We start from the raw sequence: 12,387 nt of genomic DNA, 5'->3' as shown, positions 1-12,387 counted from the left end.
AAACGTGCTCCCAGATATTCTAAGCATGAATTGATTGAAGGTGACTCTTTCGAAAGTTGACTATCTAACCCAGGCTCTGCAGGTGGCTCACCACCTGCTGAACCATGTATGCCATTCTACAGATCAGCCAGTTGTCTAGGTAAGGATGCATCTGGACACCTATCCTATCCTGCACAGGTGGGCTGCTAGAATCACCATCACCTTGGTAAAGGTTTGGGAGCCGTGGTCAGTCCAAAAGGGAGTGCCACAAACTGGAAGTGTTGCTGCAGATTGTGGAATCTTAGATATTTCTTGTGATCTGGAAAGATGGGGATGTGAAGCTACACCTCTGTCAAATCCAGAGAGGCAAGGAACTTTCCTGGGACCACTGCCACTAAAACGAACGGACCATCTCCATACAAAAGTGGGGGAATTTGGGATAGCGATCCACCACATTTGCCATGAGGTCATCCATCCATTTGCCAAAAAGCATCTGCTCCTTGAAGAGTAATCTGCTGAGAGTGGCTTTGGAAGCTGAGTCGCCCACCTATTGTCTGACCCAGAGCATTCGTCGGGCAGAAACCTTACTCAGAACTCTGATGATGTCAAAAAGGGCACTGACCACATAATCCACTTCCTTCTTAAACATGCGATCAAGTCTCAGATGAAATCAGCAGGCAAGCAGCTCCCAGGGGAATGGAGCTCCTAAGGAACACTAAGCAGGCTGGATCCACAGGTACTCTGAAGAGATTGGCCTGGGAGCAGCAGTCTACCCACATGGGCCTACATTCTTTCTCTGGCAGAGTAAGCCCAAGATGGGGACCTCCAAGCACCAAAGGAAAGAGGAAATACCCTCCCCCCCCCCCCCCCCCCCCGAAAAAAAGAAGCAGGGCAGATCAGAACACACCTTCTGAGTTCACTTACAGCAGGAAAACTTAAGAGGGAGCTGTTTTCCACTTCAGAAGGAGAGGAGTTCAAGATCTTAAAGTGACACTCATCTGCAGATTTGTGGTTAGTGGGAATCAATAGCAACATCTATTAAAACTACTATTGTGTTTCCCCAAAAATAAGACACTGTCATATTAATTTTGGGTCCAAAAAACGCACTAGGGCTTAATTTCGGGGAATGTCTTATTTTTTTTCAGTGTAATAACTAATAACTAACTTTATTTTTTGTATACCGCAATACCACAAAACAGTTCAGAGCGGTTTACAGGTTAAGAGACTGTACATTTACAGCGAAGTTACAGAGTGTCAGAAAACAGTTCAGAGCAATTTACAAGGAGATGAGAACTGTACATATGCAATGAAGGTACAGAGAATTAGTTATCAAGTGTATGGTATAAACCAGTGGCAATTACAAAATGATCCAATAACTGTTGTAAGGGGGGTGCAGAAAGGGGAAAGGAAAAACAACCAGGGAAGAAGGGGAGAAAGGGTAGGGAGGGAGGTGAGGTTGGGATTATTAGTTTGGTTGGGAGGGCGGGGGTTAGAGGAATTTATCAAAGAGGTATGATTTGAGAGATTTCCTGAAGGATAGATAAGTTGGGGCAAGAGAGATGAGGGTGGATAAGCAGTCATTCCATTTGCCAGCTTGGAAAGAGAGGGTTTTGTCGAAGAATCTTTTGTAGATGCATCCTTTTGGGGAGGGGTAGGCAAACAGGTGGGCATTGCGTGTACGGTTAGAGCCTGGGAAGGCGAAGTGGCGTGACAGGTATATCGGGGCTGAGCTAGTTAGGGTTTTGAAGCAGAGGCAGGCGAATTTGAAGATGACCCTTGCTTCAAACGATAGACAATTAAGTTTTCTATAGAAAGGGCTGATATGGTCTGACTTTTTGAGCCCATAGATGAGGCGGACGGCAGTGTTCTGGATGAATCTTAGTCGTTTAATGGTTTTCTTATAGGAGCCCAGGTATATGATGTTGCAGTAATCCAGGGAGTTTAGAATTAGGGATTGGACCAGAAAACTGAAGGTGGGGAAATCGAAGAAATGTTTGTTGGAACGGAGTTTCCAAAGGGTGGAAAAGCATTTTTTGACCTGGGCATTAGTGTGATCTTCCAAAGTGAGGCATCGGTCCAAGATGACTCCGAGGATTTTTATAGTGGAGTTGATTGGATACGTTAAACCATTAAATTGCAGGGTGGTGGACGTTAGTTTGTGGTTGGGACTTGCAAGGAAGAACTTGGTTTTTTCTGGGTTTAGTTTCAGTTTGAAGCGTATGGTCCAGTTTTCTACCATGGTGAGGACAGTTGAGATGTATTGTTCTGTCTCATGTGACAGTGAGGTGATGGGTATGATGATTGTAATGTCATCTGCGAAAATATAGGATTTCAGGTTACGGTTCGATAACATGTGTCCCAGTGATGCCATGTAGATATTGAATAGTGACGGGGATAGGGGGGAGCCTTGGGGAACTCCGCAGGGGTTGCTCCAGGAATGGGAGAAGGTTCCGTCGTTATGGACTTGGTAGGTTCGGTTTTTTAGGAAGCCTGTGAACCAGATTAGTACTTGTCCTGAAATGCCAATGGAGTCGAGGCAACTAATCAGAATGTCATGGTCTACTAGGTCGAAGGCACTGCTGAGGTCAAACTGGAGTAACAGTGCGCTGTTTCCCAGTGAGAATAGTTGGAGGAGGTGATTGGTTAGTGAGGCTAGAATGGTTTCCGTACTGTAATTAGTGCGGAATCCAGACTGGGAGTCGTCAACGATCCCCTTGTGCAGCATCTTTTTATCCCTCCCTCCCATCCCCCCGTGCAGCAGAACCCCGAAAGCAATTTCATTATGTTGTGTTAGTTCTAATCTAATCTAAACATCGTTCTTGTATGCCACATCTTCCCTATAAAATAGAGCTTTAAATGGTTAACAAATAAACAAATTACAGATCATCCTTAAATAAACTGAATTTGAGATATCACATTTCTGAAATAAAAAAAAGTCTTGAGATTTATGTGGAACTGATAATATGAAGCCATTCACCCCATGCAGCAGAACCCCAATAACCTTGCCAACCCATCCTCCTGCGCAGCATCTTTCCATCTCTCCCTCCCATGCCCCTGCGCAGCATCTTTCCATCTCTCCCTCCCATCCCCCTGTGCAGCAGAATCCCGCTGACCCTCCCACCGCGAGGTTGGCATACCTCTGTTCCAAACAGCAGCAGCAGTACTGAATAGGCTGCTTCATGGCCTTCCCCAACGGGGACTTCCCCAACAGGGACTTCCCTCTGACGCATCACTGAGGATGTCATCAGTAATGCAAAGGCACAAGGAAGGCCCTGGTCAGGAAGGCCACGAAGCAGCCTGTTCAGTGCTGCTGCCACTGCTGTTTGGAATGGAGGTATGTCGGCCTCGTGGTAGGAGGGTCGGCAGGGTTCTGCTGCGCAGGATGGGAAGGAGGGATGCAAAGATGTTGCACAAGGGGATGGGTGAGAGGGGAGGAGAAATGCTGCACATGGGGGGTAGGGGTGAAGTATTGCTGCCAGTGAATCAGGGAGTGTCATGGACATTCGGGAGGTGCTTCGGGGATTGATTCAACTAGGGCTTATTTTTGGGGTAGGGCTTATATTAGGACCTACCCCGAAAATCATGCTAGGGCTTATTTTCAGGGTATGTCTTATTTTCAGGGAAACACGGTATAAGAAAGACAAACTGTTACAGTATTTAGGTATTTGGCAGAATATATTTTGCTCTAGGTTCTTACTTTTTCCAGCTATTAAAGGGATCTTCTTCACTAGTGCTGTTAAAAGTTGTTGGATATTCTCTAAATGTTCTGTGCTGCAAAGAAAATAAAAAAAAGGAAAGTTAAGTTCTTACCTGATCTAATAAAAGTTCCCCCACATTTTTTTTTACTGGTTACATTTTTCCCTATGCACCCTTGAATTTTTCTGGTTCTGGCCACAGCCTCAATCATTTTTTCCATATGAGGGATCATAAAATATGATTACCGTATATACTCAAATATAAACTGAGATTTTTGGGCCAGAAAATGGCCCCAAATGGGTGTCTCAGTTTATATTTAAGCCTCCTTATGATGGTGCTTTTTTCATCCCCTCACCACCTGATGACCAATGCTGTTATCTTCCACCCCCCTCGATGTTCGGCACTGCTATCCTCCATCCTCCTCCGATGACCGACACTCGTAATCTCCAATACTTACAATCCCATGCCACTTACAGTTCTAGTGCTCAGGAAGCCGATGCTAGTGCTTTGTGCTAGAATGGAAAGGGGCCTTGAGTGTCTCTGCACGCTCAAAACCTGCTGGTTCCTACCCTCTCTGGTATTCTCAAGGGAGTCCAGCAAGCCTTGTGCATGCGCAGACACTGAAGGCCCCACATCAGCTCTACACAGCGCATTGTCATCCACTTCCTGAACAGAACTGTAAGTGTGATGTTGGTCTGGGACAGGGGGGAGTGAGTAGTGGAGGACTTAAGTGCCTAAGCCTCTGCTCTCCAGTGCTGCCAGTGGCCTCCTCTGTACTGTTCATTTGCCGCGATCCACCCCCTTCTAAAGCAACTTCCTACTTCCACTTGAGCAGACCGTAGCAAAGGAACCATGAAGAGAAGGTCATGTGAAGCGCAAGAGGTGCACATGGATGAAGGAACGGGGAAAAGGAGGGAAGAGAGGGTACACATGGATGGAGGGAAGTTAAAAGAAGCGGAAAGAGATGGTGCACATGAACGGATGGTAGTGGAAGAGAAGAGAAACCAGAGAAGAGATGGTGCACATGGACAGATGGAAGTGAGAAGGAAGAGATGGTGCACATGGAAAAAGGGAAGTGGGAGAAAAGAGAGGGATAATAATAATAACAGTTTATATACCGCAGGACCGTGAAGTTCTATGCGGTTTACAATGATTAGAAAGATGCACAAATTGAGTAGAACTTACAAATTGAGTAGAACTTACATGGTTGAAGAATAGTGGCTAACAGTTTAAGAGAACAGTTATAATGGGGGGGGGGGATTGAGGAGAGGAGAGGGTAAGAGCTGGAAAGATAGATCTGAGATAGAGGCAGAAAAATGGAAGAAAACTGAATACGAAAATCAGTGCCAAAGATAGATAAGAATATAAGAACATAAGCAGTGCCTCCGCCGGGTCAGACCATAGGTCCATCCTGCCCGGCAGTCCGCTCCCGCGGCGGCCCAAACAGGTCACGACCTGTCTGAATCACCAGAAGGGGCTCCCTTGCCACCTTGGTTTCTCATTGAAGTCCTATCTTCCCATCGTAGTCCTAACCCTCTGGTCTTGCACATGCACGACCTGTTGGGTTTCTATACTTATTATCTGGTTAGCTTTCTATACTTGTGTTACATCCCAGCTCCTCCCTCAGTATCTCACGATCCCTTTATCCCTCAGGAATCCGTCCAATCCCTGTTTGAATCCCTGTACCGTACTCTGCCTGATCACTTCCTCCGGTAGCGCATTCCAAGTGTCCACGACCCTTTGGATGAAAAAAAACTTCCTTGCATTTGTTTTGAACCTATCTCCCTTCAGTTTCTCCGAATGCCCCCTCGTACTTGTTGTCCCCTTCAGTCTGAAGAATCTGTCCCTATCCACCCTCTCTATGCCCCTCATGATCTTGAAGGTCTCTATCATATCTCCCCTGAGCCTCCTTTTTTCAAGAGAGAAGAGCCCCAGCCTATCCAACCTCTCGGCGTATGGGCAGTGTTCCAGCCCTTTTACCAGTTTCGTTGCTCTCCTTTGGACTCTCTCAAGTACCGCCATGTCCTTCTTGAGGTGTGGCGACCAATACTGAACGCAGTATTCCAGATGTGGACGCACCATCGCTCGATACAATGGCATGATGACTTCCCGCATCCTGGTTGTTATGCCCCTCTTTATGATGCCCAGCATCCTGTTGGCTTTTTTCGAGGCTGCTGCGCACTGTGCAGATGGCTTCAGTGATGCATCCACCAGCACACCCAAGTCTCTCTCAAGTCTGCTGTCTCCCAACAATGCCCCCCCAATTTGTAGTTGAACAACGGGTTCTTTTTCCCTATATGCATGATCTTGCATTTTTCCACGTTAAAGCGCATTTGCCATTTGTTTGCTCAGTCTTCCAGCTTGTCCAGGTCCCTTTGCAGGTCCTCACACTCCTCCCTGGACCTAACTCTACCGCACAGTTTGGTATCGTCTGCAAATTTTATAACCTCGCACTTTGCCTCCTTTTCCAGGTCATTGATAAATATGTTGAAGAGTAACGGCCCCAGCACCGATCCCTGTGGCACACCGCTCGTGACTCCCCGCCAGTCAGAATATTGGCCCTTCACTCCGACCCTCTGCAGTCTACCCGACAACCAGTGCTTGATCCATCTGTGCACATCCCCTCCCACCCCGTGGTTCCACAGCTTCCTAAGCAGCCTTTCATGTGGCACCTTGTCGAAAGCCTTTTGAAAATCGAGGTAAATGATGTCTATGGGTTCCCCATTGTCCACCCGACTGCTTATTCCCTCAAAGAAGTACAGAAGGTTCATTAGGCACGACCTTCCCTTACAGAATCCGTGCTGGCTTGTTCTCAGTAGGCCATTCCTCTCGATGTGCTCGCAAATGCCGTCCTTGATCATAGCTTCCACCATCTTCCCTATAATTGAAGTCAGGCTCACCGGCCTGTAGTTCCCGGGGTCACCCCTCGATCCCTTCTTGAAGATAGGTGTGACATTCGCCAATTTCCAGTCCTCTAGTACCTCACCAGTTTTCAAGGATAGGTTGCAAACATGCTGGATTGTGCCCGCTATTTCTTGTCTTAGTTCCTTCAGAACCCTTGGGTGGATCCCGTCCGGGCCCGGTGATTTACCGCATTTTAACCTGTCTATCTGTTTGAGGACATCCTCCTTACTTACCTCTTTGTGCTCCAATTTTTCGGCCTGTTCCCCACTCATGAGCTCCTCTGAGTCCGGTATATTAGATGTGTCTTCGCTCGTGAAAACCGACGAGAAGAACGTGTTCAACCTCTCAGCTACCTCTTTATCCTCCTTAATCACTCCCTTCCTATCCCCATCGTCCAACGGCCCCACCTCCTCTCTCGCTGGTCGCTTCCCCTTTACGTAACTGAAGAATGCCTTGAAGTTTTTCGCCTCCCAGGCCAGCCCCTCTTCGTATTCCCCTTTCGCTTTTCTAACCTCTTGGTGGCATTCCTTTTGGCATTTCCTGTGCGCCTGGTGATTTTCCTCCGTTGGGTCCTTTTTCCATCTCCGGAAGGATACTTTTTTGTCATTTATTGCCCTCTTTACTTCAGTTGACATCCAAACCGGGTCCTTTGATCGCTTGTTCTTGCAGCCTTTCCTGAAACTGGGGACGTACATTCTTTGTGTTTCCTACAGGGTGTCCCTGAATAGGGTCCAGGCGCTTCCCACAGTCTCCATCCTAAAGATGTTTCTGAGCTTCCTCCCCACCATTTCCCTCATAGCAACATAGTTCCCTTTCTTGAAGTTGAGCGCAGTTGTTGCGGTCCTCCTTACTATGGGTGTCCCCCTTTCTAATGTGAATCTGATCGCGTTGTGATCACTGTTGCCTAGTGGTCCTCCCACTTCTACCCCTCTTGCAGGCCCCCCTAATCCGTTTAGGATGAGGTCAAGAGTAGCACCCCCTCGCGTCGGTTCTTTGACTAGTTGCTCCATGAAGCAGTCCCTCACAGCTTCTACAAATCCTGTTTCCCTAGTGCAGTTGGAGTGACCCGTACTCCAGTCTATTCCCGGGTAGTTGAAGACCCCATCACTGTTACACTTCCAGTCCTGCATTCCTGTCTCAATTCCGCTTCCAAGTCGTGTCCGACTCCTTCTGGCGTACCAGGTGGGCGATAGTACAGCCCCAGTTTTATGCCTGCACCCTTGTTTCCCGGCAATTTGACCCATAGCGATTCCAGCCCCTCTGCCTTCGTTGCCATATCCATCCCGACCGAGTGGATAGAGTCCTTTATATATAGTGCTATGCCTCCCCCCTTCTTGTGGGTCCTGTCCCTCCTGTAGAGCTTGTACCCCGGCAGCGCCACATCCCATTGATTTTCCTCTGTCCACCAGGTTTTTGCAATTCCAATTATATCTAGGTCCTCCCCCTTGGCCACGACTTCTAGTTCACCCATCTTGGCCATGAGGCTTCTTGCATTTGCGTATAAGCACCGCAGGTCCCGTAGGTCCCATTGTTTTTCCTCCACCTCTGCATTTACCTGGGCCGCCTGCCCTTGGATTTCGGGCAGTTCTCCCGTTCCCTGTGCTTTTGCTTTGCCCTCAGCCTTTACCCTCTTAGCTTTCAGCTTCCCCACATTCCCGCCACCCCACTTCCCCGCTTTTCCTCTGGGTTTTCTAGCCCTACCGGCCCCCTCCTGGGCTATCATCCCTTGAGCCTCTGTTTGATCCCCCTCGCCTTGTGGTACCTCTATATTGCCCTCAGCTTTTGCCCTCGTGCCACCCAGTCCCCCTGTGTCTCCATGCCCCTTAGTCTTCTCCCAGCAAGCTCCCTTTACCTGATGTTTCCCTCGCTGTCTGATCATAAGATCCTCCGGTCCCTCTGCTTCCTCCCTGCAGTCAGGCCGTTCAGCATCTGTTCTGGATACTGTTGTCCGAAGCGTCAACATTAGATCAGCTGTCGGCTTTCCCCCTCTCCTCATTTTAAAGCCCTCTCGATCTCCTTCCTCACATTGGCTGCCAGTAGTCTAGTTCCCGCTGTGCTCAGGTGCAGGCCGTCCCGCCGGCAGAGCTTGCTCTTTCCCCAGAAGGACATCCAGTTCCTCACAAAGTGGAAGCCCTCCTCCTGGCACCATCTCCTCAACCATGCATTCACAGCCTGGATGTCTGCATGCCTCTTTGCATCTGCTCTCGGTACAGGCAGGATCTCCGAGAATGCTATCCTCCGTGTGCTCCGCTTCAGCTTTCATCCCAGGACCCTGAACTGGTCAGTCAGTGTGGCCATGCTGAAGTTCCTCCGGCTCACATCATTCGTTCCGACGTGGATTATTACCGCAGTCTCCTCTGTCTCTGCTCCGTCCAGGATCCTCTCGATCCTATCAGTGATGTCTCGTGTCTTGGCCCCTGGGAGACAAGTCACTAGCCGGTCCTCCCTTCCTCCAGCTATGTGACTGTCTACCTCTCTCAAGATCGAGTCTCCCACCACAATAGCAGACTTCCCTTTCCTCAGCAACCTCCTCTGCCTCAGGTCCGTGTCCTTGGTGTAGTGCGGTGTCTCTCCCTCGGGGTCCCGGTGAGTCGCGGTCTCCTCCTCTTGCGTGGTTCCTCCGCTAGGTCCTTCCCCGGTGTCGCCTTGTGGATCCTGGGTCTCATCTGCCGACATCCGTCTGTGCAGCTGCTGGTCCCGTTCCTCCACCTTCCTATAGGCCTCCTCGATGAATCTCTCGAGGTCTCTCACCTGGTCCACAATGGGGCCTGCTCCGTCTGTGTTCTGGGTTGACCAGCTCGTCTCCTCTGTGGTGCGCAGTCCCTCCAGTTCCTGGACCCTGACCCTCAATCTGCCGACCTCCATCCTCAGGCTTTCCAGTTCCTGACACCGACTGCATATGTACTCCCGCCTTCCCAAGGGGAGGTAGTCGTACATATTGCACTCTGTGCAGTATACCGGAAAGTACCTCTGGGATCCTGGGTCCTCCATCGCTCTCGTAAAGTGCTGGTGTGCTCCTGCTGATTGGAGCCTGTTATTTTGTTAGCTTCAGAATCCAACTGTCGTCACTGCAGGCGCTTCACAAAGGCGTAGTGCAAAAAGTGAAGTTGATATGAAAGAAACAGCAAATGCATAAGAAGGCCTTGGAAACAGAGTTAAGAGCACAGACAGAACAAGATGATCATAAAATAAAATTGACAGATAACAACGGTAGGGAAAATCTTTTTATTTTTAATTTAGTGATTGAAATATGTCAATTTTGAAAATATACATCTATTGTTTTTATATTTGGACTGTTCTTTCTGTTTCTGTGAAAGGTTTGGAGAACCTGGATTACGAGGAACAACTTAGGAGACTGGAGCTGTTCTCCCTTGGGAAGAGGAGACTGCGAGCGGATCTGATCGAGACTTTCAAAATACTGAAAGGAATCGACAAAATAGAGCAGGAAAAACAAGTTATTTACAATGTCCAATGTGACACGGACAAGAGGGCAAGGACTAAAGCTGAGGGGGGACAAGTCCAGGACAAATATCAGGAAGGCCTCTTTCACGCAGCGAGTGGCGGACACTAGAGAATGACACGGTGACAAAATTCATCACCGTTCCTGTCCCCGTGGATAACCGCGGGAAACCATCTTCATGTCATTCTTTAAGGAGAGAGGAAATAATCTGAGTATAATTGGGCACAACCACTGACCCGCAAGCTTTGCTTTGAAGAATGCTGGTGTAGAAGGACCGAGATTGAAATAGACACTAGAAAATGACATGGGATTATTTCCCGCGGTTATCCGCGGGGACGGGAACGGTGATGAATTTTGTCACCGTGTCATTCTCTAGTGGACACCTGGAATGCTCTCCCAGAGGAGGTAATTGTGGAATTCACCGTTCTAGGATTTAAGGGTAAACTAGATGCACATCTCCTTATGAGTGGCATAGAGTGATATGGGTAAGGGTAAACTAGATGCATATCTCCCTATGAGAGGCATAGAGTGATATGGGGACTAAATCTATGCCAGGGTACACCTGGCGGGGCCTCCGCGTGTGCGGATCGCCAGACTTGATGGACCTAAGGTCTGATCCGGAGTTGGCAATTCTTATGTTCTTATGTACTGTGTGCAGAGTCTAGCATATTAGGGTTTCATTTGTGTACAATAGCACTTTTACTTTCTGGGTTTTTATTTGAAGAGGGTTTTTTCTGTTTTCTGCATGTGTGGCTGAGGCCAGGTGTTCTGGTGGGATAGAAGTCTAGAAACTTTGGTAGGTGTCAAGGCCCAAAGTAGGTAGGTAGCTGTTCACTTTCCTTCAGTTTTTTGGGACTCGAAACAGCCCCAGCTGAAAAATTAGTGATTATTTATGGCATGATCCATGACACTCACATACCCAAATTTCTAATTTCGGTTTATATTCAAGTCAACCTCTTTTCATCTTTCTTTTTTTTATTGGGGGGGAAGGTTATCTTGGTTTATATTTGAGTAGATACGGGTACTTACAAATCCTCCTCATTTGATTAATATTAGTATCTTATCCCCTATGTAGGGCAGTTATGTTAGTGTGTATTTAGGCACCAAGAATGCATGGAAACATTGGAACTGGCTCTGTGCTTAAATTGAGCAAACTCTGATAGTGTTCAAGGAGCAATAATTTCCATTGAGTTTAGCACCCCCAATGTGCTGAAATGACCAGAATAACCCACATACGAAAATTTCATCTGCAGACAAAACTTTCCTACTAATTAACCTGTCTGCAATATTGCTTATAAAAACATTAATGAGAACTAGCTCAAAGACCAATCCCTGAAGGTACCATACTAGTAAGCCCCTTTCCTTATGGTAAACTCTACCACTACACTTTGTTGTCCATTGGCCAGCCTATTTCTAATCCATTCAACTGCTTTGGGGTCCGTGTAAGGCTGCTAAGTTTATTTTGAGCCTCCTATATGGGACAGTGTCAAAAGCTTTACTTAAAAAGTATACCACATTTAGTATTCATCCCTGATCAAATATTTTGGTTACCCATTCAGAAAAATTGAAGCAAATGGTGTATCATGATCTCACTATTTTATTCTTTAGTATGGTTTTCATTAATTACCCATAACTTAAATCAAAATGGCTTGTAGTTATCAACTTCCTCCCTATATTCACTTTTATGAAGAGCACCATGTGTTCACTTCCAGTCTTCTGGAATCACTGCCTTCTAAGGCTGTTTGAACAGAACTGACAGTGATGCAGCTCAAACTTCTTGGAGTTCTATTAATGCTTTCATTTTAGTTTGCTCCATTCAAACCCTCTCTTCAGTAATGGAGTGGGTGTCTCTCAACTGCGAAATGTAATTACATCATTTCTGCAAAAACTTCACTGGCTACCCGTACAATACAGGGCTAATTTTAAAATTATACTTGATCTTCAAGGCCCTTAAAGGAATTGAACCAGAGTACTTGAAGAACAGGATCTTTCTGTCTACACATCTTCCCAAGCAGTATCTATAACCACTAGTGTTTTAGCCCGTTACATTAACGGGTGCTAGTAGATATATATATAAAAGGTTATTTTAGTGTTAGTAATGAAGTGGGACTTGTGCTAAAACTGCAAGAGCTACTGAACAAATCATTTCCTCTAACCGAAACAGCAAATCAGAAATTGCTGGCTCAAGTCCTGCTGTAGGTGTGTTGAGTAAACTTCTTCAGTTTATCTGGGGTGGGTTAATTTAGCCTCCCAATTGTTTTGAATAGCTGACTGCTATGAAATAAATTGTACTGGAATGAAATGAGAGAAAGTGGCTTAATTATAGCTTAATTATAGCTGCAACTGTC

At 47.0% G+C, this 12,387-nt stretch overlaps 1 protein-coding gene across 9 annotated transcripts in view; it reads right to left on the bottom strand.

Moving 5' to 3' along the window:
• YEATS2 (YEATS domain containing 2) overlaps window positions 1-12,387 on the bottom strand; it is a 1,675,245-nt gene that overhangs the window by 263,355 nt on the left and 1,399,503 nt on the right. For all 9 annotated transcript variants that reach the window (XM_033957686.1, XM_033957691.1, XM_033957693.1 and 6 more), the window contains one exon: window positions 3,677-3,750. In XM_033957686.1, the coding sequence (XP_033813577.1) occupies window positions 3,677-3,750 (74 nt within the window). The remainder of the gene's footprint in view (window positions 1-3,676; window positions 3,751-12,387) is intronic.

Source organism: Geotrypetes seraphini, chromosome 9 (assembly GCF_902459505.1).
Source record: "Geotrypetes seraphini chromosome 9, aGeoSer1.1, whole genome shotgun sequence".
Taxonomy (NCBI): domain Eukaryota; kingdom Metazoa; phylum Chordata; class Amphibia; order Gymnophiona; family Dermophiidae; genus Geotrypetes; species Geotrypetes seraphini.
This window is presented reverse-complemented; position numbering and strand designations above follow the sequence as displayed.